The sequence below is a fragment of the Strongylocentrotus purpuratus genome, unplaced genomic scaffold (assembly GCF_000002235.5).
Source record: "Strongylocentrotus purpuratus isolate Spur 01 unplaced genomic scaffold, Spur_5.0 spur5_scaffold_3, whole genome shotgun sequence".
NCBI lineage: Eukaryota > Metazoa > Echinodermata > Echinoidea > Camarodonta > Strongylocentrotidae > Strongylocentrotus > Strongylocentrotus purpuratus.
Window position 1 is genome coordinate 11,235,012 of NW_022145609.1, and position 25,707 is coordinate 11,260,718.

Below are 25,707 nucleotides of genomic sequence, written 5' to 3' on the forward strand. Positions count from 1 at the left end.
ACTTACTTTCAATAGAACCAGAAAAATCAGACAAACCAATCAAAACAAGTTTGAGCAAAATCGGATAACTAATAAGAAAGTTATGAATTTTTAATGACATGAAAAACTTTGAAAATCACTACACAAATTGGCAACTCACTCATGAGTCTGTGACGTATGGTCCTCACTATCCACTAATTATTTTCTTTATATTGATAACATAAATTTCCTATTTTCACCCTAAGAATCTTATTTCTTCACACCAGCATCCAAGTTAGATTGTTGGTAATATGTTTTTGTGTGGATGCACAAATAAAGAGTAATTTTTGTCCAGTTAAATCATGAAAAATTGAATTTTGATAAACTATTTTTTATAAAATTCAATAATTATGAATATACAATATTCAGAAAATAGTATCAATTTTTCAAAATTCATAGGTTTTTGGGAAATGTCATGCACGTAATATGATACAAATCATATAACCTGGGCAAAGGCATGGGGAAATCTAGTTTTGGGTGATAAAAAGGGAAATTAATGGGATTAAACTATATAAAGCAATTGATAAGTTGTGAGGACATGACGTCACAAACTGATAACAATCTTGGCAATTTGTGTTGTGATTATCATTGTTCCATAGTTTTACATACTTTTTCAAAAATTCATAACTTTCTTATTAGTTATCCGATTTTGCTAAAACTTGTTTTGATTGGTTTGTCTGATTTTTCTGCTTTTATTGAAAGTAAGTTATTTTTCGAGTGGACTTGTCCTTTAAAGCTGGAATTTGGAGGGCGAGTTGATTTTTATGCAATCTTTTTGGTGGACTTATTTTTCCAGTAAACTCACATAGAGATCTATTATAATCTGTTTTTTAATAGGTTTTTATGTATTTATTCACTATGAACCTATGGTTTTAAATATCATTACACATATTATTAAAATAATTCATAATTTATTTTTATCTCATTTTTTGTCAAAAGGAAAACTAGATAGACTGAAGGCATAATGTTATATATGGACAAAGTCTAAGATCCAAGATGGCGACTGCTTCGAGATTTATTCAAAGACTCCGTAATTTCTTCGCTGGGGTAAGTATTTGGCAAATTTATAACATTATGACAAGTTGAAATGACAAAAATGGATAGGTAATACGGATTGTCGATAAAATAGAGTATTCGAGAGGAGCTAGACCATACAGAGTACGAAAGTTATTCATTTATATATCTTGCTTTAGTCCCATGTGTCCATCTTGACGTTCGTAGCGAGCGCCTGGTACTGACCACTGACATAGATCTACATCATGTACTTGAGTAACATAGATTAGGTGCATTACTATCCTGGCTGCGCATATTTTTTTTACACAACTGTTCAGCCATTTTCGCGAAAAAATTCCAAGAAGTGCTCTGGTAAAACTAGTCTAGAGTCTAAGTCGTCAGCGCACTTTGACTTATGTGCAGGCACACGCCCAGGAAAGGGATGATGGTAGAAAGTAGGCTTGAGTCGGTACGGTCGATCACACCGGTACCCGATCGTTGTCGTCGGGTCCCGGTTTCGTTTTTTGAGAACCGACGCTCGAAAAAAATAACGAAATATGTAAGAAATTGCAGTTTTGCACACCACTAAATCAATCCACCTTAAAACTTAAGTATTTAATTGTTACCAATCATATTCTAGCTCATCCTGAATCAATCCGAACTGCTGATATAAATATATGGGTTGCAAGGCAGTTCGCCCCATGGGGTTATTGTTGCCAGCTGCTAGCTAGCTACTGTACTGGCAGGATTAATAAATCAGGTTGAAAGAAACATTAATGTTTGAATAATAAAACGGCTTTCTAAAAAGTAGTTCTTTACAACATACCGATCGAATAATTTTTAAAAGACAAAATAGATATTTTTTCTTTGATTTTGAACACCGCATGCTTCTTTTAAAAGCTGAAAATTACTTGGTAATCACAAGAAGTTTCGATACGGATAGCTGTTGCAAGGCAAGTTCAGACTAGTCTCGGAAAAATGCGCAGTGCTTCTCATTAGCTGTAATGCGTGCCAGAACGAACCCAAACAAAGACGTGATCGTAACGAGAAAAAAAATCGTTAAAAACTACGAGAGCACAATTGGAAAGACAACTACTCAAAATTATCGTAAGCAGATACATAACTTGGAGGAAGAAAACAATAGTTGTCCAAGGAAAGCCACATAAATAGTGATATTTAAGGAGTTACTATAGGTGCAATCATTATCGGAAGGGCCTGCTGCAATATCGGAATTACACGTGTTTAAATTGAACACGAGGCTATATGAGGCAAATAACGCCCTCTATGGTAAAAAGCAGTATAACAAAGGATTCGAGTATTTGCAGCAGGCCCCTTGCGATAAAAATGTACCCAGTTACTCCTCGATTATCACAATTTCTGAGGCATTTCTTGGGCGATTATTGAATTCATTGTCCAAGTTATCTGTCTGATTATGGTAATTTTGAGCAGTAGTTGTCTTTCCAATTGTGCTCTCGTAGTTTTTAATGATTTTTTTTCTCGTTACGATCACGTCTTTGTTTGGGTTCGTTCTGGCACGCATTACAGCTAATTACGAGGAGCACTGCGCATTTTTCCGATACTAGTCTGAACTTGCCTTGCAACAGCTATCCGTATCGAAACTCTTGATTACCAAGTAATTTTCAGCTTTTAAACAAAGCATGCGCTGTTTAAAATAAGAGATAAATATTTATTTTGTCTTTAAAATATTATATGATCGGTATATTGTACAGAAGAAATTTTTAGAAAGCCGTTTTATTATTCTAACATTCATATTTTTTGAGCAGATTTATTCAACCTGCATAAATCAAAATGGCGGCTCGAATGCTGTCTTTCTATTTCTGCCCCAGTTTTTTTTACTTTTAGAGGCACGAAAATGGCACTAAACATCGCCAATCATGGATAAAAAATAATGTCAATGGAAGAATATACCGATCTGAGCAGAGGTATTCATGTGTTGATTTATTTAATTGATAAAAAAGGTCACTTTTAAGGGACATACTGATGATATGCGCTTTTTATAGAGGCAAGTGGCAAATCCTGCGAGCTGATTTTGGGACACCGGGTCCCGATCGGTACAAGGCCGTCGGGACCCGGTTTATGAAAATCCCGACATGACTCGGGCCTAGTAGAAAGGGGAAAACAAGGATAGTTGAGAGGATATGGAGAAGGAAAAACAAGGAAATACATAAGGAAAGAGAAGAGGATAAGTCAAAGGAAATGCATAGAAATACACAATTGAAGAGCTAAGAGGATCATAGATCTAGACTAAGGAAAAACAGGGAATACATAGAAGGAGATAGATGACGAAGGAGAAAAGGATAGATTGAAGAAAAATCAAAGAAATAACGAAGGAGAAAAAAGGATAGATTGAAGAAAAAGAAGAAATACATGACAAAAGAGAAGAGGATAGATTGAAGGAGAACACAGAAATACATAATGAAAGAGAAGAGAGGATAGATTTAATCCGAAACAAATAACGAGTATGTACAGCTCCAGCAATCCAACAAAACTGCTAAGGGTAATGCTAGACTCTAGCTCTAGTCGTTTGCACAGTATATTTGACTGAAGTGGCTAAACAGTTGTGTAAAAAAAATATGCGCATCCTGGCTGTGTATTAAAAGCTGTGCTTTTGATTCTCAACATTTCAAACACCACTGTATAAAACTCAACTGATTTTACTAAAAATTGGTTCTTTAGGCCATGTAAACAAATATAATATAGGCCTACATGTTTAGCGTCCCTGCCCGCTTCCTTTTTGGGGGCCGCCTCCTATTTTTTTTTTTTTGTTGTTGAAATTTTTGATTTTTTTTTTTTTTTTTTCAGGTGGGCTGTATCTAATACAGACCACCTTATAATGTTGTTAAAATTGCCTTTATTATTTCTTTATTTCGACCCACTTTTTTGTGAGCAAGATAACTTGAAAATGGTTTAATCAAATACCTTGAAATTTGGCACACGTATTTATAGGCATTGGAACAAAGCACAGAAAAAATTTCAACCTTGAACTTGACTGATGACGTCATCTAGGCGCCATTTTGTGAAATTTTCTGAAAATCAACTCATGGTCATATCTTCATAACCGAAAGCCATTTCTCATTCATATTTATCATGATCAAGGTCAATATCAGTCCGGTCAATTTCAAGACAAAAAACGCGCGTGTGCGCGTCCGTCCGCGCGTCAGTGCGCGCGCAAAATTGTAAAATGCTCAAAATCGTCTTAAATTTATTTTGCATACGTTTCAAGTCATTTTAAGCATTTTATAAAAAAAATCGCGCACAAGCGCATGCGCGTAACACCGCGCGTAACACCATTACACAACGTAGAATCGCCATTTTTTTTTCTTTCATGATAAATCCCATATTTGTTCAAACAATTTGATACTATGTTCATCTTTTTATGACTATTAATATTAAGATGAGCGTCCATTCAAGATAAATGTCCGTGCGCGCGAGCTCTTATAATACATAGCATATATGGGCAAAAACATGCCTATACAAAATCCATTATAGCTCTTTGGAATGCACCGGAATCCTCATTTTTTTCTTCATATTCTGATAGAGTATGAGTCAGAGATATGATTTCATGTCTCATTTGGCCATTAAGTGTATCGTGACATCATCACAATGGCCTTGGAACTCAAAATACGAATTTGCATATTATGACGTCAGCATATTTATGTAAAATTGATTGTATCTCTGTAAAAATTGATCAATTTTCTTCAAAATTTTGATATGTTGTAGCTAAGACAATTCTCTACAAGCGCAGTAACAACCATTTTTCATTTTGATGACGTCATCATAGTCAAAATCTCAATTAAAGGCCTCATGTCAAACATTTCATAATTTGCGTTATCCCTATAGAAGGTGAATTTCGTTCACGTCATGAAACTACATGATATTGTTTTTTAATAATTTTTAAGCAGTATCTCGCTTATTTTTGCTTTATTTTGTATCAAATTTAAGTTGACCAGCCCACCTATACTTGTTCCAAACAAGTATTACATGTCTAGTTTATTTTTGTTTTTTTAAAAGAAAAAAACACGAAAAACCCTGCAAACAAACTATTCATGTGTGCAGTGCAGTGCTTTGACTCTATATATATGCTTTGCTGGAGTGCGGTGGGGTGCGGGCGCACGCGTGTGTTAAGTTAGCGACCGTATTGATGAACATGCGCGCGCCCGGACCCAACCGTCGGTATGGTATTTGGGGGGGGGGGGGGGTAATTCTTACAAGTCCTCATAACTGCCATTCTTTTGTCTTTTGTCTATAGTCTACAGCAGGCGCGTATGCAGGGGGGGGGGGGGGGGGGTTTGGGGTTAAACCTACCCTTGAGTTTTTTTTATGTATGTTTTTTGGGAAAACCCCCCCTTTTAAATTAAAAAAAAAAACAAAAAATTATGCCAATGGCTGACCTAAAAAAGGTGACCTTACCCTCCCCCAAACGGAACAAAATGTCAAATTTTCAAATTTTGAGACCAAAAAAAAAGAAGAAAACAAGTGTCCTCTTACCCCCCCCCCCCTCCCCGCTTATTCAGGGACTGGCTGAGTCGTTGCGATTTTTTTCAAGGACCCCGAACAAAAAAGTGTCTCTTACCCCCCCCCCCCCCCTCCCCGCTTATTCAGGGACTGGCCGAGTCGTTGCGATTTTTTTTAAGGACCCCGAACAAAAAAGTGTCTTACCCCCCCCCCCCCCCCCCCCCCGTGAGTCATTGCGATTTTTTGGGGCCCGATTTTAACCCCCCCCCCCCCCCCACCACTGGTCTACAGGTACTGTAATTTTTGCTCTCTTCTATACAAAACCTTACAAAATCCACTCTAAACTTATGGGCACAAAGCCTTTGTTGGACTGTGTCATGAATTCACTTCTGTAGGAGCATGAAATAAACACCAAATCACTGGAATCAGGATTTAAGTTACTTACAATTGCTAGATTATCTTATTGAAGCCTTCAAGGACTCTTCACCTGTATTCTGCACAAATTTGCATTTTTCCAAGATGAAAATGAATCCTTCCGCAATTATCTACCCTGGACCAACCCTGCTAATGATCATACAAGCTTGTATGCAGGAGTACAAGCTTGTTTCATATATCCACTTTTAGATAAGTGACTGAATTCCTGATCCATTTCTGCCTGGGGACAGGTACAGTAAGTGATGATTAAAGGGCAAGTCCACTCCAAAAATAACTTACTTTCAATAGAAGCAGAAAAATCAGACAAACCAATCAAAAAAAGTTTGAGCAAAAATTTTTGCAAAATCGGATAACTAATAAGAAAGTTATGAAATTTTAAAAAAATTGTACATTTATATATGGAACAATGAGAATCACAACACAAATTGCCAATATGGTTAGCAGTTTGTGACGCCATGTACTCACTATTTATCAATTGCTTATATAGTTTAATCCCATTAATTTCCCTTTTTATCCCCCAAAACTTGATTTTCCCATGCCTTTGCCCAGGTACCGGTAATATGATTTGTATGATATTGCGTGCATGACATTTCACAAAATATTGTATGAACTTTTCAGAATTGATACTATTTTCTGAATATTGTATATTCATAAGTATTGATTTTTTAATAAATAAATCGTTTATCAAAATTCACACTTTTCATGATTTAACTGGAAAAAAACTACTCTATATTAGTGCATGCACAAAAAAAAATATTACCAGTACTATCAATCTAACTTGGATGCTGGTGTGAAGAAATAAGATTCTTAGGGAGAAAATAGGAAATTGATATTATCAATATAAAGAAAATGATTAGTGGATAGTGAGGACATGAGTCACATGACGCCACGGACTCATGAGTGAGTTGGCAAAATGTCTTGTGATTTTCATAGTTTTTCATGTCATTAAAAATTCATAACTTTCTTATAGTTACCAGATTATGCTCATACTGTTTTTGATTGGTTTGTCAGATTTTTCTGCTTCTATCGAAAGTAAGTTATTTTTGGAGTGGACTTGGCCTTTAATGTGTTTTATTGGATGAATATGAAGTTTTGATTGCAGATAATTTAATCTTATTAGAATATTTCCTTTCTTTTACCTGATTTATAACCAATAGAGGGATCTCCAACCAACTCTGAATAACCGATACGCTTATGGACAGTCACTAAGGTATTTTCATGTCTAGATTATTCACATCGTAGAAATGTAATAAGATGTTATGTACCGGTACTAATGTTACAGTAATGTATTAAAGGGATAGTTGAGTTTTGTTGGAGAGGGCGCTACACAAAATAAAAAACTGAGTGTCAAATTTGAAAGAACATAATATTTAAATGACAAAATCATCTTTGTTCAAAATCGGTTCAGAGACGGCTCAAATATAACGATTCCTCATACTTGTGTACCACCACAAATATTAGATATTTTGAAAAAATTTGAAAAAAAACACACAAAATAATGCCTTTTACGTCATATTTAAGCCAATGCCGATGTTGGCTTTTTTGTTGGCATTTTCGTGTTGCTTATATTACTCACAATTAGCCGGCTCATGTATTGTTATTTTTAATTAAATAAATAATTAAGAGTCACCGTGTTTTTTTGAAAGTGGAGCTGAATTGGTATGATCATATTGGCTAAATTCCACACATTTTGGGATCTGAAATGACCTTCATAGCAATTTGAGGTTCTAAAAGGGCACTATAAATATCATAGATAAGAATAAGATCAATAACCATGCACTTTGAAGGCATTTGCGGTCTGAAAAGAGAACTCAACTATCCCTTTAATGTTATGGTGACTTTCAGTAATATCTTAGAGAGATACATGTAGATTACTTGTCATTGTGCAAGATTCCACAGCCCCTAATACGGGACTTGAATGTATGTCACTGCAAACATGGGAAGAGAGTCTTACAGTCAGTTTTCTTTCACAATATATAAGTGAAAGTAATGATATTACCACCCTATTTTGTTCACTGTCTTTTCATTATGAGCACTCCAAGCATCAAGGTGCATTCTGTTGTCATTTCTGTACAGGCTAATTATACTGAGAAAGTTTTCTATTCCTTACAATTCTTCTTCTCTTCCAGTGTCCTAGCTACTTTTTGTAAATAGGGGGTGTTTCACAAACTTGTCATCAGTGACAAATGACAGGTTGTGTTATAAGCTACTGATATCCTTGCTTCTGATTGGTTATCAGCAGATTTGTCACTGATTTTTGTCATTTGTCATTGAAAAAAAGGCTTTGTGAAATGGGTCCCTGGACTAAATGTGTACCATTATTCAAACAAGCTCTCATGCCCTTGTAAACATTTTGACATGTCCCCCTGTGAAAAATCTTATTCACTTTAAACATTGCATTGATGCAGAACCCAACCAGATCCTGTGCTACCCGATGGCCCTTCTCACCGTCTATCAGCAAATTACTACTGTTCTCGTGATGGCAGGAGGGAGTCACAGAGACCCATTCATGTGTACTCTGCCACTCAAAGGCTCCCCGCTCCTCAGGCTGAAGAAGGAGGGTGAGTCTTTGTTCTCCACAACTCCTTTTCTAAAGCAGGACTTCATGAATGTTCATCTTCAATACCAGTGCTGGAATTGCATTTAAAGACATGTTGGCGTAAATCAATTTTAAATCATGAAGAAGATTGAAACATGTAGTATGAAGTTTGAACTAGTGCAATATAATACAAATTTATCAAAATAATCACTAAAAAAAGCATACCTAACATTTCCACATTTGAGACTGTGAGTTCAGCACATTTTTGTGACTACTTTACACAGCTAAATTCCCTATTTTTATTTGCTCAATACTTAACTATTAGACATCTTACCAACAATTTTGGGGTAGATATACAGTGTGTAAATGTTGTCCTGAAATGACTGGACGTTCTATGAAAATGTGGGTTGAAACTTATTTTCCATAATTACCCGAAATTCAAGATTATCTTCAGGAAAATTGCAAAATCGGATCCCTGTTAATTGCATCGCTTGATGGATTCACTATATCTTTATATCAAGTGGTCATTGCGATTTTTGGTTACTGGTAATGGTATACATGTATATATGCATTCCTGTTATTAACATACATGTAGTCAGCTTAGCAAGCACTTTGGATAAAGTTTGTATATAACTTAAAGCAAAGATTGAGCCCTCAAAAAGATTAAAAATTAGTTCTTGATTTCCAATCTTTGGCTTCATTACCATTTAAATTTAGCATTAAAGCCACATAGAAGTCAGTGTCCATGTGTTTTGCATCATAATTCGCTGACACCCAATTTGATTGTATTACTAATTAATATGTCTGTGTGTGCAAAGGTGTCTGAAGCAGCGAACCTGTGGTCCCACCAGAAAATTCTCCAAAATGCTTTCATATATTGAGGGTGAGGAAAATTTGATATATTATGATGAGAATTCCTCATGTCGGTAGGCAAGAGAACATTGGATTACACAAGACCTGTAGGTTGTTAAAGTCCACTCTTGGTGATTGCCAGCACCTGTCATTGGGCGAACACCTAAATGGCCTACCATGAAAACCCACTACTGTGAGCCTTTAAGTCCATTTTTTAAAAGTTGTACATGTATGCAATGCAGTGGTGACTTTATCACTGGTTTGATATGAATGTGTGTGCCCTTATCTTTATGTCTTTGTACAGAGAGAGTGCAGTTGGGCCTGCGATGAAGAAACCTGTTATACCAGGACCACCTCCACCTGCCATGAAACTTTCGACAGATGAACCCTATCTATGATGCATCCATTTTTAATATTCTTGAGGAGAAGGAAAAGAAATGCCCTTGCTAACCACTAGAGGTCCATTTCAAGTGTCATTGATTTCTTGGTTGTGCACTCATACTCAATATGTTTGTGCTGTTTGTTTCACATATACAGAAATACCAAGTTATTGGAAGTATGGATGAATATATGACTCTATACTTCATAGGATGGTCAATAAAATTATTTGTTTGTTTCATCTGTTTTATGCAATTTAAGCTTGATATGTGATAAAACATTTTCTATTTATAATGTTTCTGGTCGTCTTTACAGATAATAAAAATATGTCATGCCTATGAAACAATATTAAGAAGACATAAATCAAATCTTTGACAAATCTTTCTACAAATCCGTCATATGCAATTAACGTAATGCTTTTACCAGGAAACTCTTTGACCCAAGATATTTGCTGTGGTGTAGGTCTAAGCTTTTGTAAGCTTCCTAGCAATATCCATTCAAAATGATTGTGTTTGGCATGCATTTATGGAATTTATGGTTACAAAGGCTGTGAGAAATTGTAAATATATGAATAAACTATGAGTCAACATATACCATTAAAATTGAAACAGTTGGTTGTATTGAGTCATATTTGTTGTGTTGTTATAAAATAGTGATCTGGCATTTTTTCTTTAAAGATTTTGGGGCTAGAGTTCCATATGTACCCCCCCCCCCACTAAAATTTAAAAAAATATATAATATGTTTCAGAGTGATATACCTAATAATAATGTAATATTTAAAACACGGGAAACTAGGGTCAATGTTAGGGTTAGACAATGAGAGATGGAAAGAAAGGGTAATAATATACATATATGAAAAACTTACTTATGGAACTCTTTCCGATTTTGGACTAGGGCTTCAGTTACGATTGGGTATTGGCCTTTATGATAAGTTTGGCTGAGTTGTTGCAGGAGCATTCATAGTCCAGAATCTGGCCAGGGCTTTATCCTCCATGATCTCATTCCCCTACCTGCTGCCAGCCGAAGATGGAGAGATCCACAAATTCGTACTAGTGTCCCTTTATACGCCCAGTCAAAAACTAAAACAATTTAGCAGGCGCCCGAATTCAGGATAACGCCATCTTCGGCTGGCATCAGGTAGAGGGGATTGCCGTTTAGTGTCGATGCTCTTGAAATAAAATCGGCCTGATTCTGGACTAGAATACATGCTGCAGATTCTATGAAAGAATAATGTGCAGAGAGAATGCTCAGGTATTCTTCTGAGTAGTGATATAATACTAACAGGGATTTATAATTAGTATATACAGGGAAATATGCAGGGGTGGCGCTCCGGGGGGGGGGGGGGGGGGCAAGAGGAAGGCACAGTGCCCCCCAATTTTTCAAGTACCCCAAAAGTGCCTTTTTACATAGGTAAAGTGCCCCTTTAACTAGGTAAGAATTAAGTGTCCCTTTCTACATAGGAAAAGTGCCCCAATTAATTTCTAAAAGTGCCCATTCCCCTTTCCACCTCTGATAAGTGGTGGAAAGCATGGGTTCCCATTTTCCTTTGCAATAAGTTTTCATTTTCCATTCTCATAACTCAAAATGCCTCATTTAATCTCTAGTAAGTTCCCCTTTTCAGGTACGAGAAGCGCCCATTTTCACATTTGATAAGTGCCCCCTTTACCTCTGATAATTGCCCTATTTAAATCTGAGAGGTTCCCCTTTTGCTTTGACGAATTCCCCTTTTCCTTTGTAAAAAAGGGGGGGGGGCAAGAGGAAGGCACAGTGCCCCCCAATTTTTCAAGTACCCCAAAAGTGTCCCTTTCTACATAGGAAAAGTGCCCCAATTAATTTCTAAAAGTGCCCATTCCCCTTTCCACCTCTGATAAGTGCCCCCTTTTGACACGTAACCCTTTTCCTTTCACAAGTTCCCATTTTCCTTTGCAATAAGTTTTCATTTTCCATTCTCATAACTCAAAATGCCTCATTTAATCTCTAGTAAGTTCCCCTTTTCAGGTACGAGAAGCGCCCATTTTCACATTTGATAAGTGCCCCCTTTACCTCTGATAATTGCCCTATTTAAATCTGAGAGGTTCCCCTTTTGCTTTGACGAATTCCCCTTTCCTTTGTAAAAAGTGCCCCTTTCCCTTTTAATAATTACCCCTTTTTAACTAGGATAAGCGCACCTTATATTTTCACATGTGTCCCTTTCCTTTTTAATAAGAGCCCCTTTTCATTCTCATAAATGCCCTTTTCATCTCTTGTTAATGACCTTATTCAATTCTGAGAGATACTCGTTTTTCTTTGACAAGTGCCCCTTCCCCTCCTAATAAGTGCTCTTTTCATCTCCGAACTTATAAGTGCCCATTTTATTTTGACACGTCCCCCTTTTCCTTCCTAATAAATGCTCTTTCTTCTTCTTAGAAGTGCCCATTCCCCTTGTCACAATTACCTTTTTTTTTATCTTTGATAAGTCCCCGTTTATTTTAACATGTGCCTCTTTTATATATAGGATTTTATTGAAATCAAAACATAAAATACCAAGAGCAAACAGTCCAAAGACTGACAACTGTCTCGGGTACAAAATAACATTTAAATCAAATATACATCATAAAATAGCAGTAATGAATAAAAACATAAAGTTACATAAGTTAAAATATCAAATAACTAAACTATTATCAGTAAAATATTGCAAAAAGGACATATAAATAATAACAACAATAAGTATACATCATTACAATTACATCAAAAGAGGGCTCTAGAGATGTGCAATTACTAAATTAGGCACAGACCGAGAGTCCAATGAAAAGAAAATTAAAATGCATAAGACTGGGTTTAAAAAGATCGATGGTGAAAAGAGGGAAATATTTAAGCTAAAAAATATTTAAAGTATTGAGATGGTACATGAAACATACAATAAAGAAATTCCCAAGAGAGCATAGAAAGAGAAGAGAGTAAGATAGAGGAAGAGAGGGGGAAGAAAATGAGAAAGGAGAAGAGAGAGAGAGAGAGAGAGAGAGGGAGAGCGAGAAAGAGAGAGAGATATAGAACGAAAGATAAGGGGGAGGATAGGAAGAAAGTTAGGGAAATATCAATACCATCTGTAGAATCTGTAAAATCAGCCCAGGTATTCAATATTGTAGACATCATTGCAATTAACCTGATATACATGTAACATACAATAACGAAATTCCCAAGAGAGGATAGAGAAAGAAAAGAGTAAGATAGAGGGAGAGATGGGAGAAAAAAAAGGAGAGAGAGAGAGAGAGAGAGAGAGAGAGAGAGAGAGAGAAGGAAGGGGATAGTTAGAAAGTTAGGGAAATATCAATACCAACTGTAGACTCGGTAAAAACAGACATTGCAATTAATCTGAAATACATGTAACATACAATAAAGAAAATCCCAAGAGAGCATAGAAAAAGAAGAGAATAAGACAGATGGAGAAAAAGAGGAAATGGGAAAGGGGAGAGAGAGGGAAGGAGACAGAGAGAGAGAGAGAGAGAAGGAAAGTTAGGGAAATATCAATACGATCTGTAGACTTTGTAAAATCAGGACAAGTATCTAGATTGTAGACATTCTTTTTAATAAGAGCCACTTCCCCCTTCTCATAAAAGGCCCCTTTCACCTCCGATAAATGCCCTTATTAAAGTCTAATCGGTGTCCCTTTTCTTTTAACTAATGCACATTTCCCTTTATCATTAGTGCCCCCTTTTCATTCTCATAAGTACCTCTTTTCACCTCTGATAATTACCTTTTAACAATGATATGCCTCCCTTTTTCCTTTCTAATAAGGAACCTATCCCTTTTTCATAAATGACCCTTTTCACTTCTTATAAATGCCCCTATCAAAATGATGGGTGCCTCTTTTCCGTCGACAATTGTCCATTTCCCATTCTCATGAATTCCCTTCCTATCCCTGGGGCGTGCCTCTTTTTACTAATAAGTGTCTTAACCCTTTCGATAAGTGTCCATTTTTCCTCATCATTAAACGTGCCCCTAATTTCAAGCGACTAAGAGCAATTTCCCCAAAAGCTCGCTCGTAGTTATAGATGTTATAATTATGTTACTTATCAAAGGTCTTTTCAGTCTTCCGTTAGAAAATGTGCTTAAAACCCCATCAGGATTGGGTATTTCTTCTTTATAAGACGTAATTTTTTCGCACTGCGACCTCACAAATCTTAAAAATTTCCATCGCTCGCTTTGCTCGCTCGCAAATGAATTTTCACACCATCACACCCAACTGCAAAAAATATGATGCTTATGCAATATCTTATATGATATATTAAGAAAAACAAATATTGAAATCATCCCTGAAAATGTAATCACAATATAGGGGTATATAATGTACCAATGTCCAAAAGAATTCCCTTTGAAGGTGCCATTTTTTCTCCAGAAAGTGCCCTTTTTTGTTGGTCCCCCCCACTTTGGAAGTCGCTCCACCGCCTCTGCTATGAGGAGAATCACCCGCGGAAAATTACCAGTATGACCTTATCCCCCACCACTTGCCATTCAAACAAAAATTTCAATAGATAGCGGAATTAAACTAAAATGTTCGAATGACGACCTAGAAAACTTGAGGGTCGAATGATGAATTTTTTTCTTCTATGCAAAGTCTCTCAACCGAGCGCAGTGGAAAAATGTGGGTTTCCACCTTTTATTGTTCAGACTCTTGTCAGTGAAAGGAATGCATAGCGCCATGCAAAATTGTTCTGCTGGCTTGTAAGAGAAAATTGAGTTCTGGTAAAGGTACATAGTTAATTTTGCTGATCTTTTTCATTTTTGGCTTTGTAGGAATCCAGTGTGTCAGAAAACGAATGTCCACTAAAAGGGACTGCTTTTCAAATACAATGTCCTGATATTTAAAAAAAAAAGACTTTCAAAATCTTGTATGCCAACGTCGTGTAAGTCCTACAAACGAATTTTCCTGTGCAGTGCTGTTCACCGTAAAGGAGAGTCACCCCGGAAATTAACCAGTATGGCCTTACCCCCCCCCCCACAAACACCCCAAAAAAGAAACTATTTTCGGTAGAGAGCAAAATAGAGAGGAGCTCGCAGGATACGTGACAATGTTGCCAATTTGTGTATCACTGATGACAACTTCGAAAATTCACATCTTTCCTATTTTAAATCGTATATTGCTCAAACTATCCTTCATTTTTGTCTTTATATAATTTGTTGCTTTATCAAAACCAACTTAGTATCAGGGTAGGCATCCCCTTTAATAATGTTGATTTACAAGTAACTATTCATGTTAATTCAGTATACATCTGTAGTGTTATAACAACTATATTTTTGAAAAGAAATTGACACGTGAAATATAAATGTAAAATAAACCATATTGACTAAGCTAAACTGAGCATTCGAATGGCGTCGGCGGCCTCTTCACCTTGACGGTCGCTTGTTATATTTGTTTCTTCTATGCAAAGTCTCTCAACCGAGCGCAGTGGAAAAATGTTGGTTCCCCCTTTTATTGTCTCGGCTCTTTTATTTTCCTTGCTATAATTCTTCTTCTGTGGAAGGATTGCATAGCGTCATGCATAATAGTATTGTTCTCCTGGCTTGTAAGAGAAAATTGAGTTCTGGTAAAGGTACAACATTAATTTGCTGAGCTTTTTTTTTTGGCTATGTGGGAAGCTGCAGTGTGTCAGAAACTGCTTTTCAAATACAATGCCCTGATATTTGAAAAAACAGCTTCGTTGACTTTTCAAATCTTTTATGCCAACGACGTGTATGTCCTACTTACAAATTTCTTTGTGCAGTGCTGTTCATTGTAAAGCCCCCATCACACCAAATTAATTCTTACTACGTTCTGAAACCGTCATAGAAAATCGTGAAGCTGGTTGTGGTCGGGGTAAAATGTGTAAATGATGTTCATAGTTCGTTCATAAACATTCCTCAATACGTCTATCTCGTCTGTACAGGCGCGGATCCAGGATGTCTTAAGGGTGGGGGCCCAATTTTTTTTCTTTTTGCTCCCAAAAATTTAAAATTCGCTCCGGCCGAAAATGCGCTCAGTGGAGATGGGTGGAGGAGGGGGGTGGGCCGGTAGTGAGCACATTCCTTTTTAGGCCCTCGAAAATTTGACCATTTGCACTCCCCCCTTGAGCGCCAGGGGGTGGGGGGCATCTCCCAACAAAGGTAAAATTAACGTGTTTTTACACGTTTTTTTCCGGGGGGAGGGCTGGGCCCCCCGCCCCCTCCCTGGATCCGCCACTGCGACTGTACCCCGTCCACAGTCATTTCAATTCAAGTTCAGATCGGGTAAATTTGCCATTTCCAGGCCGTCCAAGCCAGTTCCTAGTCAGTTTAAACCCGTTCTTAGCTAGTTCTACCTCGTTCCCAATACACTGTTAAAAAAAGTTTGGCAGATGTTACTGGGTAAAACTAATTTGGGCAAATTTTGTCCGATAACTCGTTCAACTCGTTTTTCATCTCACTCTTAGTGCGTTCAAACGCGCTCCTAGAGGGCCCGAGGGCTATAACAGACCAGCACGTTTTTGCCATTCCTTATGAATCCCATTCCCCTTCAACGATTCAAGCTGTGTAGATCAAGACATTCAAGTGAAGCCTCAATAATCTAGTTCTCACTACGTTCTTGAAACTGTTGCTAAACGGGCTAGTCAACTGTGTGCGAACGGAGCAAACGTAGTAGCAACTGTTTACGGTGATGGGGGCTTTGAGGAGAATCACCCCACGGAAAATTACCAGAATGACCTTAACCCCCACCCCTTGCCATTCAAACAAAAATTTCAATAGATAACGGAACTAAACTAAAATATTCGAATGACGACCTAGAAAACTTGAGGGTCGCTTGATGAATTTTGTTCTTCTATACAATGTCTCTCAACCGAGCGAAAAATGTGGGTTTCCACCTTTTATTGTTCAGACTCTGTCAGTGGAAGGAATGCATAGCGCCATGCAAAATTGTTCTGCTGGCTTGTAAGAGAAAATTGAGTTCTGGTTTTTGCTTTGTGGGAAGCCAGTGTGTCAGAAAACGAATGTCCACTAAAAGGGATTGCTTTTCAAAAACAATGTCCTGATATTTGAAGAAAAAAAAAGACTTTTCAAATCTTTTATGCCAACGCCGTGTAAGTCCTACATATACATTTCCCTGTGCAGTGCTGTTCACTGTAAAGGAGAATCACCCCCGGAAATTAACCAGAATGGCCTTACCCCCCCCCCCCCACACACACACACCAAAAAAAGAAACTATTTTCGGTAGAGAGCAATATAGAGAGGAGCTCGCAGGATACGTGACAATGTTGCCAATTTGTGTATCACTGATGACAACTTCGAAAATTCACATCTTTCCTATTTTAAATCGTATATTGCTCAAACTATCCTTCATTTTTGTCTTTATATAATTTGTTGCTTTATCAAAACCAACTTAGTATCAGGGTAGGCATCCCCTTTAATAATGTTGATTTACAAGTAACTATTCATGTTAATTCAGTATACATCTGTAGTGTTATAACAACTATATTTCTTGAAAAGAAATTGACACGTGAAATATAAATGTAAAATAAACCATATTGACTAAGCTAAACTGAGCATTCGAATGGCGTCGGCGGCCTCTTCACCTTGACGGTCGCTTGTTATATTTGTTTCTTCTATGCAAAGTCTCTCAACCGAGCGCAGTGGAAAAATGTTGGTTTCCCCCTTTTATTGTCTCGGCTCTTTTATTTTCCTTGCTATAATTCTTCTTCTGTGGAAGGATTGCATAGCGTCATGCATAATAGTATTGTTCTCCTGGCTTGTAAGAGAAAATTGAGTTCTGGTAAAGGTACAACATTAATTTGCTGAGCTTTTTCTTTTTTTGGCTATGTGGGAAGCTGCAGTGTGTCAGAAACTGCTTTTCAAATACAATGCCCTGATATTTGAAAAAACAGCTTCGTTGACTTTTCAAATCTTTTATGCCAACGACGTGTATGTCCTACTTACAAATTTCTTTGTGCAGTGCTGTTCATTGTAAAGCCCCCATCACACCAAATTAATTCTTACTACGTTCTGAAACCGTCATAGAAAATCGTGAAGCTGGTTGTGGTCGGGGTAAAATGTGTAAATGATGTTCATAGTTCGTTCATAAACATTCCTCAATACGTCTATCTCGTCTGTACAGGCGCGGATCCAGGATGTCTTAGGGGTGGGGGCCCAATTTTTTTTCTTTTTGCTCCCAAAAATTAAAATTCGCTCCGGCCGAAAATGCGCTCAGTGGAGATGGGTGGAGGAGGGGGGTGGGCCGGTAGTGAGCACATTCCTTTTTAGGCCCTCGAAAATTTGACCATTTGCACTCCCCCCTTGAGCGCCAGGGGGTGGGGGGCATCTCCCAACAAAGGTAAAATTAACGTGTTTTTACACGTTTTTTTCCGGGGGGAGGGCTGGGCCCCCCGCCCCCTCCCTGGATCCGCCACTGCGACTGTACCCCGTCCACAGTCATTTCAATTCAAGTTCAGATCGGGTAAATTTGCCATTTCCAGGCCGTCCAAGCCAGTTCCTAGTCAGTTTAAACCCGTTCTTAGCTAGTTCTACCTCGTCGTCCCAATACACTGTTAAAAAAAGTTTGGCAGATGTTACTGGGTAAAACGAATTTGGGCAAATTTTGTCCGATAACTCGTTCAACTCGTTTTTCATCTCATTCTTAGTGCGTTCAAACGCGCTCCTAGAGGGCCCGAGGGCTATAACAGACCAGCACGTTTTTGCCATTCCTTATGAATCCCATTCCCCTTCAACGATTCAAGCTGTGTAGATCAAGACATTCAAGTGAAGCCTCAATAATCTAGTTCTCACTACGTTCTTGAAACTGTTGCTAAACGGGCTAGTCAACTGTGTGCGAACGGAGCAAACGTAGTAGCAACTGTTTACGGTGATGGGGGCTTTGAGGAGAATCACCCCACGGAAAATTACCAGAATGACCTTAACCCCACCCCTTGCCATTCAAACAAAAATTTCAATAGATAACGGAACTAAACTAAAATATTCGAATGACGACCTAGAAAACTTGAGGGTCGCTTGATGACTTTTTTTCTTCTATACAATGTCTCTCAACCTAGCGCAGTGGAAAAATGTGGGTTTCCACCTTTTATTGTTCAGACTCTTGTCAGTGGAAGGAATGCATAGCGCCATGCAAAATTGTTCTGCTGGCTTGTAAGAGAAAATTGAGTTCTGGTAAAGTACATAGTTAATTTTGCTGATCTTTTTCATTTTTGGCTTTGTAGGAATCCAGTGTGTCAGAAAACGAATGTCCACTAAAAGGGATTGCTTTTCAAATACAATGTCCTGATATTTAAAAAAAAAAGACTTTCAAATCTTGTATGCCAACGTCGTGTAAGTCCTACAAACAATTTTCCTGTGCAGTGCTGTTCACTGTAAAGGAGAATCACCCCGGAAATTAACCAGAATGGCCTTACCCCCCCCCCACACACACACCCCAAAAAAAGAAACTATTTTCGGTAGAGAGCAATATAGAGAGGAGCTCGCAGGATACGTGACAATGTTGCCAATTTGTGTATCACTGATGACAACTTCGAAAATTCACATCTTTCCTATTTTAAATCGTATATTGCTCAAACTATCCTTCATTTTTGTCTTTATATAATTTGTTGCTTTATCAAAACCAACTTAGTATCAGGGTAGGCATCCCTTTTAATAATGTTGATTTACAAGTAACTATTCATGTTAATTCAGTATACATCTGTAGTGTTATAACAACTATATTTCTTGAAAAGAAATTGACACGTGAAATATATATGTAAAATAAACCATATTGACTAAGCTAAACTGAGCATTCGAATGGCGTCGCCGGCCTCTTCACCTTGACGGTCGCTTGTTATATTTGTTTCTTCTATGAAAAGTCTCTCAACCGAGCGCAGTGGAAAAATGTTGGTTTCCCCCTTTTATTGTCTCGGCTCTTTTATTTTCCTTGCTATAATTCTTCTTCTGTGGAAGGATTGCATAGCGTCATGCATAATAGTATTGTTCTCCTGGCTTGTAAGAGAAAATTGAGTTCTGGTAAAGGTACAACATTAATTTGCTGAGCTTTTTCTTTTTTTGGCTATGTGGGAAGCTGCAGTGTGTCAGAAACTGCTTTTCTAATACAATGCCCTGATATTTGAAAAAACAGCTTCGTTGACTTTTCAAATCTTTTATGCCAACGACGTGTATGTCCTACTTACAAATTTCTTTGTGCAGTGCTGTTCATTGTAAAGCCCCCATCACACCAAATTAATTCTTACTACGTTCTGAAACCGTCATAGAAAATCGTGAAACTGGTTGTGGTCGGGGTAAAATGTGTAAATGATGTTCATAGTTCGTTCATAAACATTCCTCAATACGTCTATCTCGTCTGTACAGGCGCGGATCCAGGATGTCTTAGGGGTGGGGACCCATTTTTTTTTCTTTTTGCTCCCAAAAATTTAAAATTCGCTCCGGCCGAAAATGCGCTCAGTGGAGGAGGGTGGGGGAGGGGGGTGGGCAGGTAGTGAGCACATTCCTTTTTAGGCCCTCGAAAATTTGACCATTTGCACTCCCCCCTTGAGCGCCGGGGGGGGGGGGGGCATCTCCCAACAAAGGTAAAATTAACGTGTTTTTACACGTTTTTTTTTCGGGGGGGGGGGGGGCTGGCCCCCCGCCCCCTCCCTGGATCCGCCACTGCGACTGTAACCCGTCCACAGTCATTTCAATTCAAGTTCAGATCGGGTAAATTTGCCATTTCCAGGCCGTCCAAGCCAGTTCCTAGTCAGTTTAAACCCGTTCTTAGCTAGTTCTACCTCGTTCCCAATACACTGTTAAAAAAAGTTTGGCAGATGTTACTGGGTAAAACGAATTTGGGCAAATTTTGTCCGATAACTCGTTCAACTCATTTTTCATCTCATTCTTAGTGCGTTCAAACGCGCTCCTAGAGGGCCCGAGGGTTATAAAAGACCAGCACGTTTTTGCCATTCCTTATGAATCCCATTCCCCTTTAACGATTCAAGCTGTGTAGATCAAGACATTCATGTAAAGCCTCAATAATCTAGTTCTCACTACGTTCTTGAAACTGTTGCTAAACGGGCTAGTCAACTGTGTGCGAACGGAGCAAACGTATTAGCAGCTGTTTACGGTGATGGGGGCTTTGAGGAGAATCACCCCACGGAAAATTACCAGTATGACCTTTACCCCCATCCCTTGCCATTCAAACAAAAATTTCAATAGATAACGGAACTAAACTAAAATATTCGAATGACGACCTAGAAAACTTGAGGGTCGCTTGATGAATTTTGTTCTTCTATACAAAGTTTCTCAACCGAGCGCAGTGGAAAAATGTGGGTTTTCACCTTTTATTGGTCAGACTCTGTCAGTGGAAGGAATGCATAGCGCCATGCAAAATTGTTCTGGTGGCTTGTAAGAGAAAAATGAGTTCTGGTAAAGGTACAAAATTAATTTTGCTTTTTTTTTTGGGGGGGGGGGGGGGCTTTGGGAAGCCAGTGTGTCAGAAAACGTATGTCCACTAAAAGGGACTGCTTTTCAAATACAATGTCCTGATATTTAAAAAGAAAGACTTTCCAAATCTTTTATGCCAACGTCGTGTAAGTCCTACATACAAATTTCCCTGTGCAGTGTTGTTCACTGTAAAGGAGAATCACCCACGGAAATTAACCGGTATGGCCTTACCCCCCCCCCCCCACACACACACCAAAAAAAGAAATTGTTTTCGGTAGAGAGCAAAATGGAGAGGAGCTCGCAGGTTACGTGACAATGTTGCAAATTTGTGTATCAATGATGACAACTTCAAAAATTCACATCTTTCCTATTTTAAATCGTATATTGCTCAAACTCTCCTTCATTTTTGTCTCTATATAATTTTCTGCTTTTATCAAAACCAACTAAGTATCAGGGTAGGCATCCCCTTTAATAATGTTGATTTACAAGTAACTAGTCATGTTAATTCAGTATACATCTGTAGTGTTATAACAACTATATTTCTTGAAAAGAAATTGACACGTGAAATATAAATGTAAAATAAACCATATTGACTAAGCTAAACTGAGCATTCGAATGGCGGCCTCTTCTCCTTGACGGTTGCTTGTTATATTTTTTTCCCCACGCAAAGTCTTCTGTGGAAGGATTGCATAGCGTCATGCGTAATACTATTGTTCTCCTGTCTTTTTAGACAAAATTGAGTTCTGGTAAAAGTACCAAAAAAAATGTGGAAAAGCCAGTATGCAGACAACGAATGGCCACTAAAAAGGACTACTTTTAAATTCCCTGGTATTAGAAATAATTAAAGAAAATAGCTCCGAAGACTTAAAGATAAAGTTGAGTTCTGGTCATGTGATTGCATTGTGAAAAAAACGATGTGGAATCTATCAGAAAAGGCTGATCATCTAGTATATAAGTATTTGTGTGTATTGCAAGGTTCTGGAATCATCAAAATGATAAGAAATTTGGCCGAATCTTGGCAAAGTTACAAGCACTGTACACAGAATGATGTATATGGGACTACACGAGCACATGGCGAAAAAAACCTACCCCCGACTTTTACGATGTTTCATGTCGTATTTAGAATATGAAGTCATTGAAGAGCCATGCTTTTCAGGGAACATGTTTAATCTGATGTTCATCCACCCTTGCATAATAACAATGATAACGCTCACAAATTAATTTTTACCTCTTCCCAGAACTCAACCTTCTCTTTAACTATGCTTTAAGTCCCAGTGTATGTCCCACATAAATATTTCTGTTGGCAGTGCTGCCGATTGTATAGGAAATTTGCCCCCGGAAAATTACCAAGATGAACCTTACTCCACAACCCCCCCCCCAAAAAAAAAGAGGCAACCAGGTCTGAGGAAAATTTCACCTCGAAAAATTCTCTACTATTAACAATTAACCCTTTAGGACGATAACCTCCAAGGACAAAAACTTCCTGGATAAATACCCACACGGGAACATAACAGCCTTAGAACAGTTACCCCCTTGGCAATCACCCCAGGATAGTAATCCCCTTATAGGACAATTTCCCACTGGACAAGAGTAATAGGGACTTTTAGATTTGCACGACGAGAACGTGGACTGCTCGTGTGACACCCTTTTAAGGCGTCACACGTCGCAGTCCACGTTCTCGTCGTGCAAATCTAAAAGTCCCTATTATTACCTCGAGGAACATTGGGTGATTCTCCAGCCTCGGGGGGGGGGGGAAGGGGTTTGTCCTATTGGTAAAACTCCGGGAGTTAATGTCCCACTGCTAATTTCTCGGGGAGATTTTTTTAAGGCGGTATGTCGTGATACGCGGTTAGAGTGATGGAAGTTATTTTTACTTGTGATTAGAATAATGAGAGTAGGTATAATCGTATAGGGTAGCAACAAGGGACAGGTAGTATGTCATATAAGAACATATATCATGTATCATGTATATATATCATGTAGAGAACAGTGCCATTCGGTTCGAAGGCAACCAGACACATTCAGATACTTTTACCCTCATGATTATCAATCAACAATAATCACCCAGGTTCACGGTAATTATGACGATTGTTAGGCTTCTATCCGGGAGATGATCGACCTGGAGAAGGTACTATTGGTCAAAGGGTGATTTTCTAGATGATATGCGTCCGAGTGCAATTATGCTAGGTGGTTATTATTCTCAGGGTGTAATATTGTCCTAAGGAGGTAATTTCCCTTGGGGGTGGGACTATCCAGGGTTTGTCCTAGGGGGTAATTGTCCTAATGGGTAACTGTCCGAAAGGATAATTGTTTAGGGGTGATTTTCCAGGGGGTAGTTTTCCTATTGGTAATTATCCGGGGATAATTGTCCTTGGGGGTATTCGAAAAGATGGTAATTGTTCAGGGGGTCATTGGCCTAGAAACCTATTACCGCGCTTTTCACGTGTTATGGAATTATTTATTCGTGCTTTGTTCGTGATGTTGCTCCTGTAATATCGATAGATAATGCTAGATGAATTTAATGCTAATCATTACCTGTAGTCATTAGTATTTGCATTTTAAGTCTTGCCTAATTTTTTATTTTTATGAATATTCTTCACCACTGGTAGAAATAATATCTACTTTAATCATGTATCAGTCATATATGTTTTACGTTTTATATCTTTTGATATCAATATTTTTCAAATTCCAGATAAATAATAAAAAGCGAGTTGAACGAGATCAACTATCTGCTGGAGTTGGCAGCCAGCGAGAACAGGTGGGGCCTCATCATCAACCATTATAATAGCGAGCAGCATCTCGGCCGTGATGGCGTTCACCTCAATAGAGCCGGTCAACGAATCTTCGGCAGGCAGGCAGGTAACGTGTAACGCCTCATCAACCGTGCTGACCAACCAACAACACGAGACCAGGACTGGACTCAGCGGTCGTCCGATCAGGATACAGGCAGTCGACCTGGAGCGAGGCGGCATCAAGCAATCTACCGAGAAAACCAGAGTCTTCATTCTAAAGAGCAAAAAAGTAGCCCCCTAAGATCCTTCGCCGAAGTGTAGTGGGAGATCTTTGAATTTCAGCACAGTCGGTCAGAGGTCACGACTGAAATCCAGCCTTCAGACCATCCAAGGTGGACATGAAAGACTGAGAGAAATATCTTCAATTTGTAAGAAGGGTAATGAATTAACTGAAAGTCTGACAAATTCAAGTGATGATCCGAAAAAAAATAGTTTACGGTCGGAAATATAAGTTCGCGTGTTTGAAACGTGTTGTAAAGTCACTCTCATCACCAAATCAATCATCAATTATTCCGGATCACTCATCTGACAGTAATCTTGCGAGAAGGTATCCAATGTTGTATCTTCCTTCCCTGACTCAGTTCCGGTGCCAACAATCACACATTGCGCTCTTCCGTCTGATCATGAACGTTCCCAATTCTGTCTTGTATCTGATTCGGAAGTCAGGACGCTCATCAAATCTCTACCATCTAAACACTGTAAATTGGATTCAATTCCTACGTGGCTCTTGGAGGACACCCTTGACGAACTCCTCCCTGTCATCACCAAGATCTTTAATCTCTCCTTGTCCTCTGGCCATGTCCCGGAATCATTTAAAACGTCCCTACTTCTTCCTCTTCTCAAGAAGCCGAACCTTGATCCGAATGGACTGAACAACTACAGACCCATTCCAAATCTACCTATCTTAGATAAAGTCTTGGAGAGGATTGTGGCGGCTCAGCTGAAGGCCCACCTCGAGAGATTTGGCATGCTTCCTGCCCATCAATCTGCTTACAGGAAACACCATTCAACAGAAACTGCTTCGGGTTAAAGGCTTAAGCGATCTTCTCCTTGACATAGTCAAGGGTAATGAAGCTGTGCTCACCCTCTTGAATTACACGGCTGCATTTAATACCATCGACCATACTCTGTTACTTCATCGCCTGGAAAATGACTTTTTTTTTATCACCGGAACTGTGCTGATTGGATACGCTCATATCTCCACAATCGCAGTTCCACAAGGTTCCGTTATTGGCCCGCTTCTCTTTCTTCTCTACACCAGCCATGCACTGTCTAAGGTCATTAATTCTCACCAGGGGATTCAGCATGCGATGTACGTACGCTGACGACACTCAGATTTATATATCTCTTAAGCATAACGGGAAGGATGATGCATCTCGGAAACTTAGCAGTTGTCTTGAAGACATTAGGTTCTGGTCTTTTAACTATATATTTTGCCTAACAAAATTCTGAGATGACCCACATTACTTCCAAATTCAGAAACACCGATTTCTTCCCCGACTTGGTTACCGGAGATGGTTCACTGAAGGGTAGTGAATACGTACGAGACCTTAGTGCTTTAATCGGCAAAAATCTTACATTTCAGCAGCATATTAAAAAAAAAAAAAACTTCCACTTCAAATAATTCAGAATACTGCTGCAAAGCTTGTTACTCTCTCGAGAAAATTTGAGCACATAATCCCAATATTGCGTTCTCTTCATTGGCTTCCCATACACCATCGTATAACATTTAAAGTTCTTCTTCTGACATACACAATTCTCCATGGCCAAGCCCCTAAATATCTTTCAGATTTGATTTCCTTACGTTCTTCTAGTTCTTTAAGA

The 25,707-nt window shown here is 38.5% G+C and overlaps 1 protein-coding gene across 1 annotated transcript; it reads left to right on the forward strand.

Moving 5' to 3' along the window:
• Positions 1 to 938: 938 nt before the first annotated feature.
• LOC756564 (NADH dehydrogenase [ubiquinone] 1 alpha subcomplex subunit 7) lies at positions 939 to 10,299 on the forward strand. Its single transcript, XM_030996688.1, has 4 exons — positions 939 to 1,065; positions 7,080 to 7,132; positions 8,331 to 8,483; positions 9,618 to 10,299. Exons 1-4 carry the CDS (start codon positions 1,015 to 1,017, stop codon positions 9,709 to 9,711), a joined length of 351 nt encoding a protein of 116 aa, XP_030852548.1. The 5' UTR covers positions 939 to 1,014; the 3' UTR covers positions 9,712 to 10,299.
• The last annotated feature ends 15,408 nt before the right edge of the window (positions 10,300 to 25,707 follow it).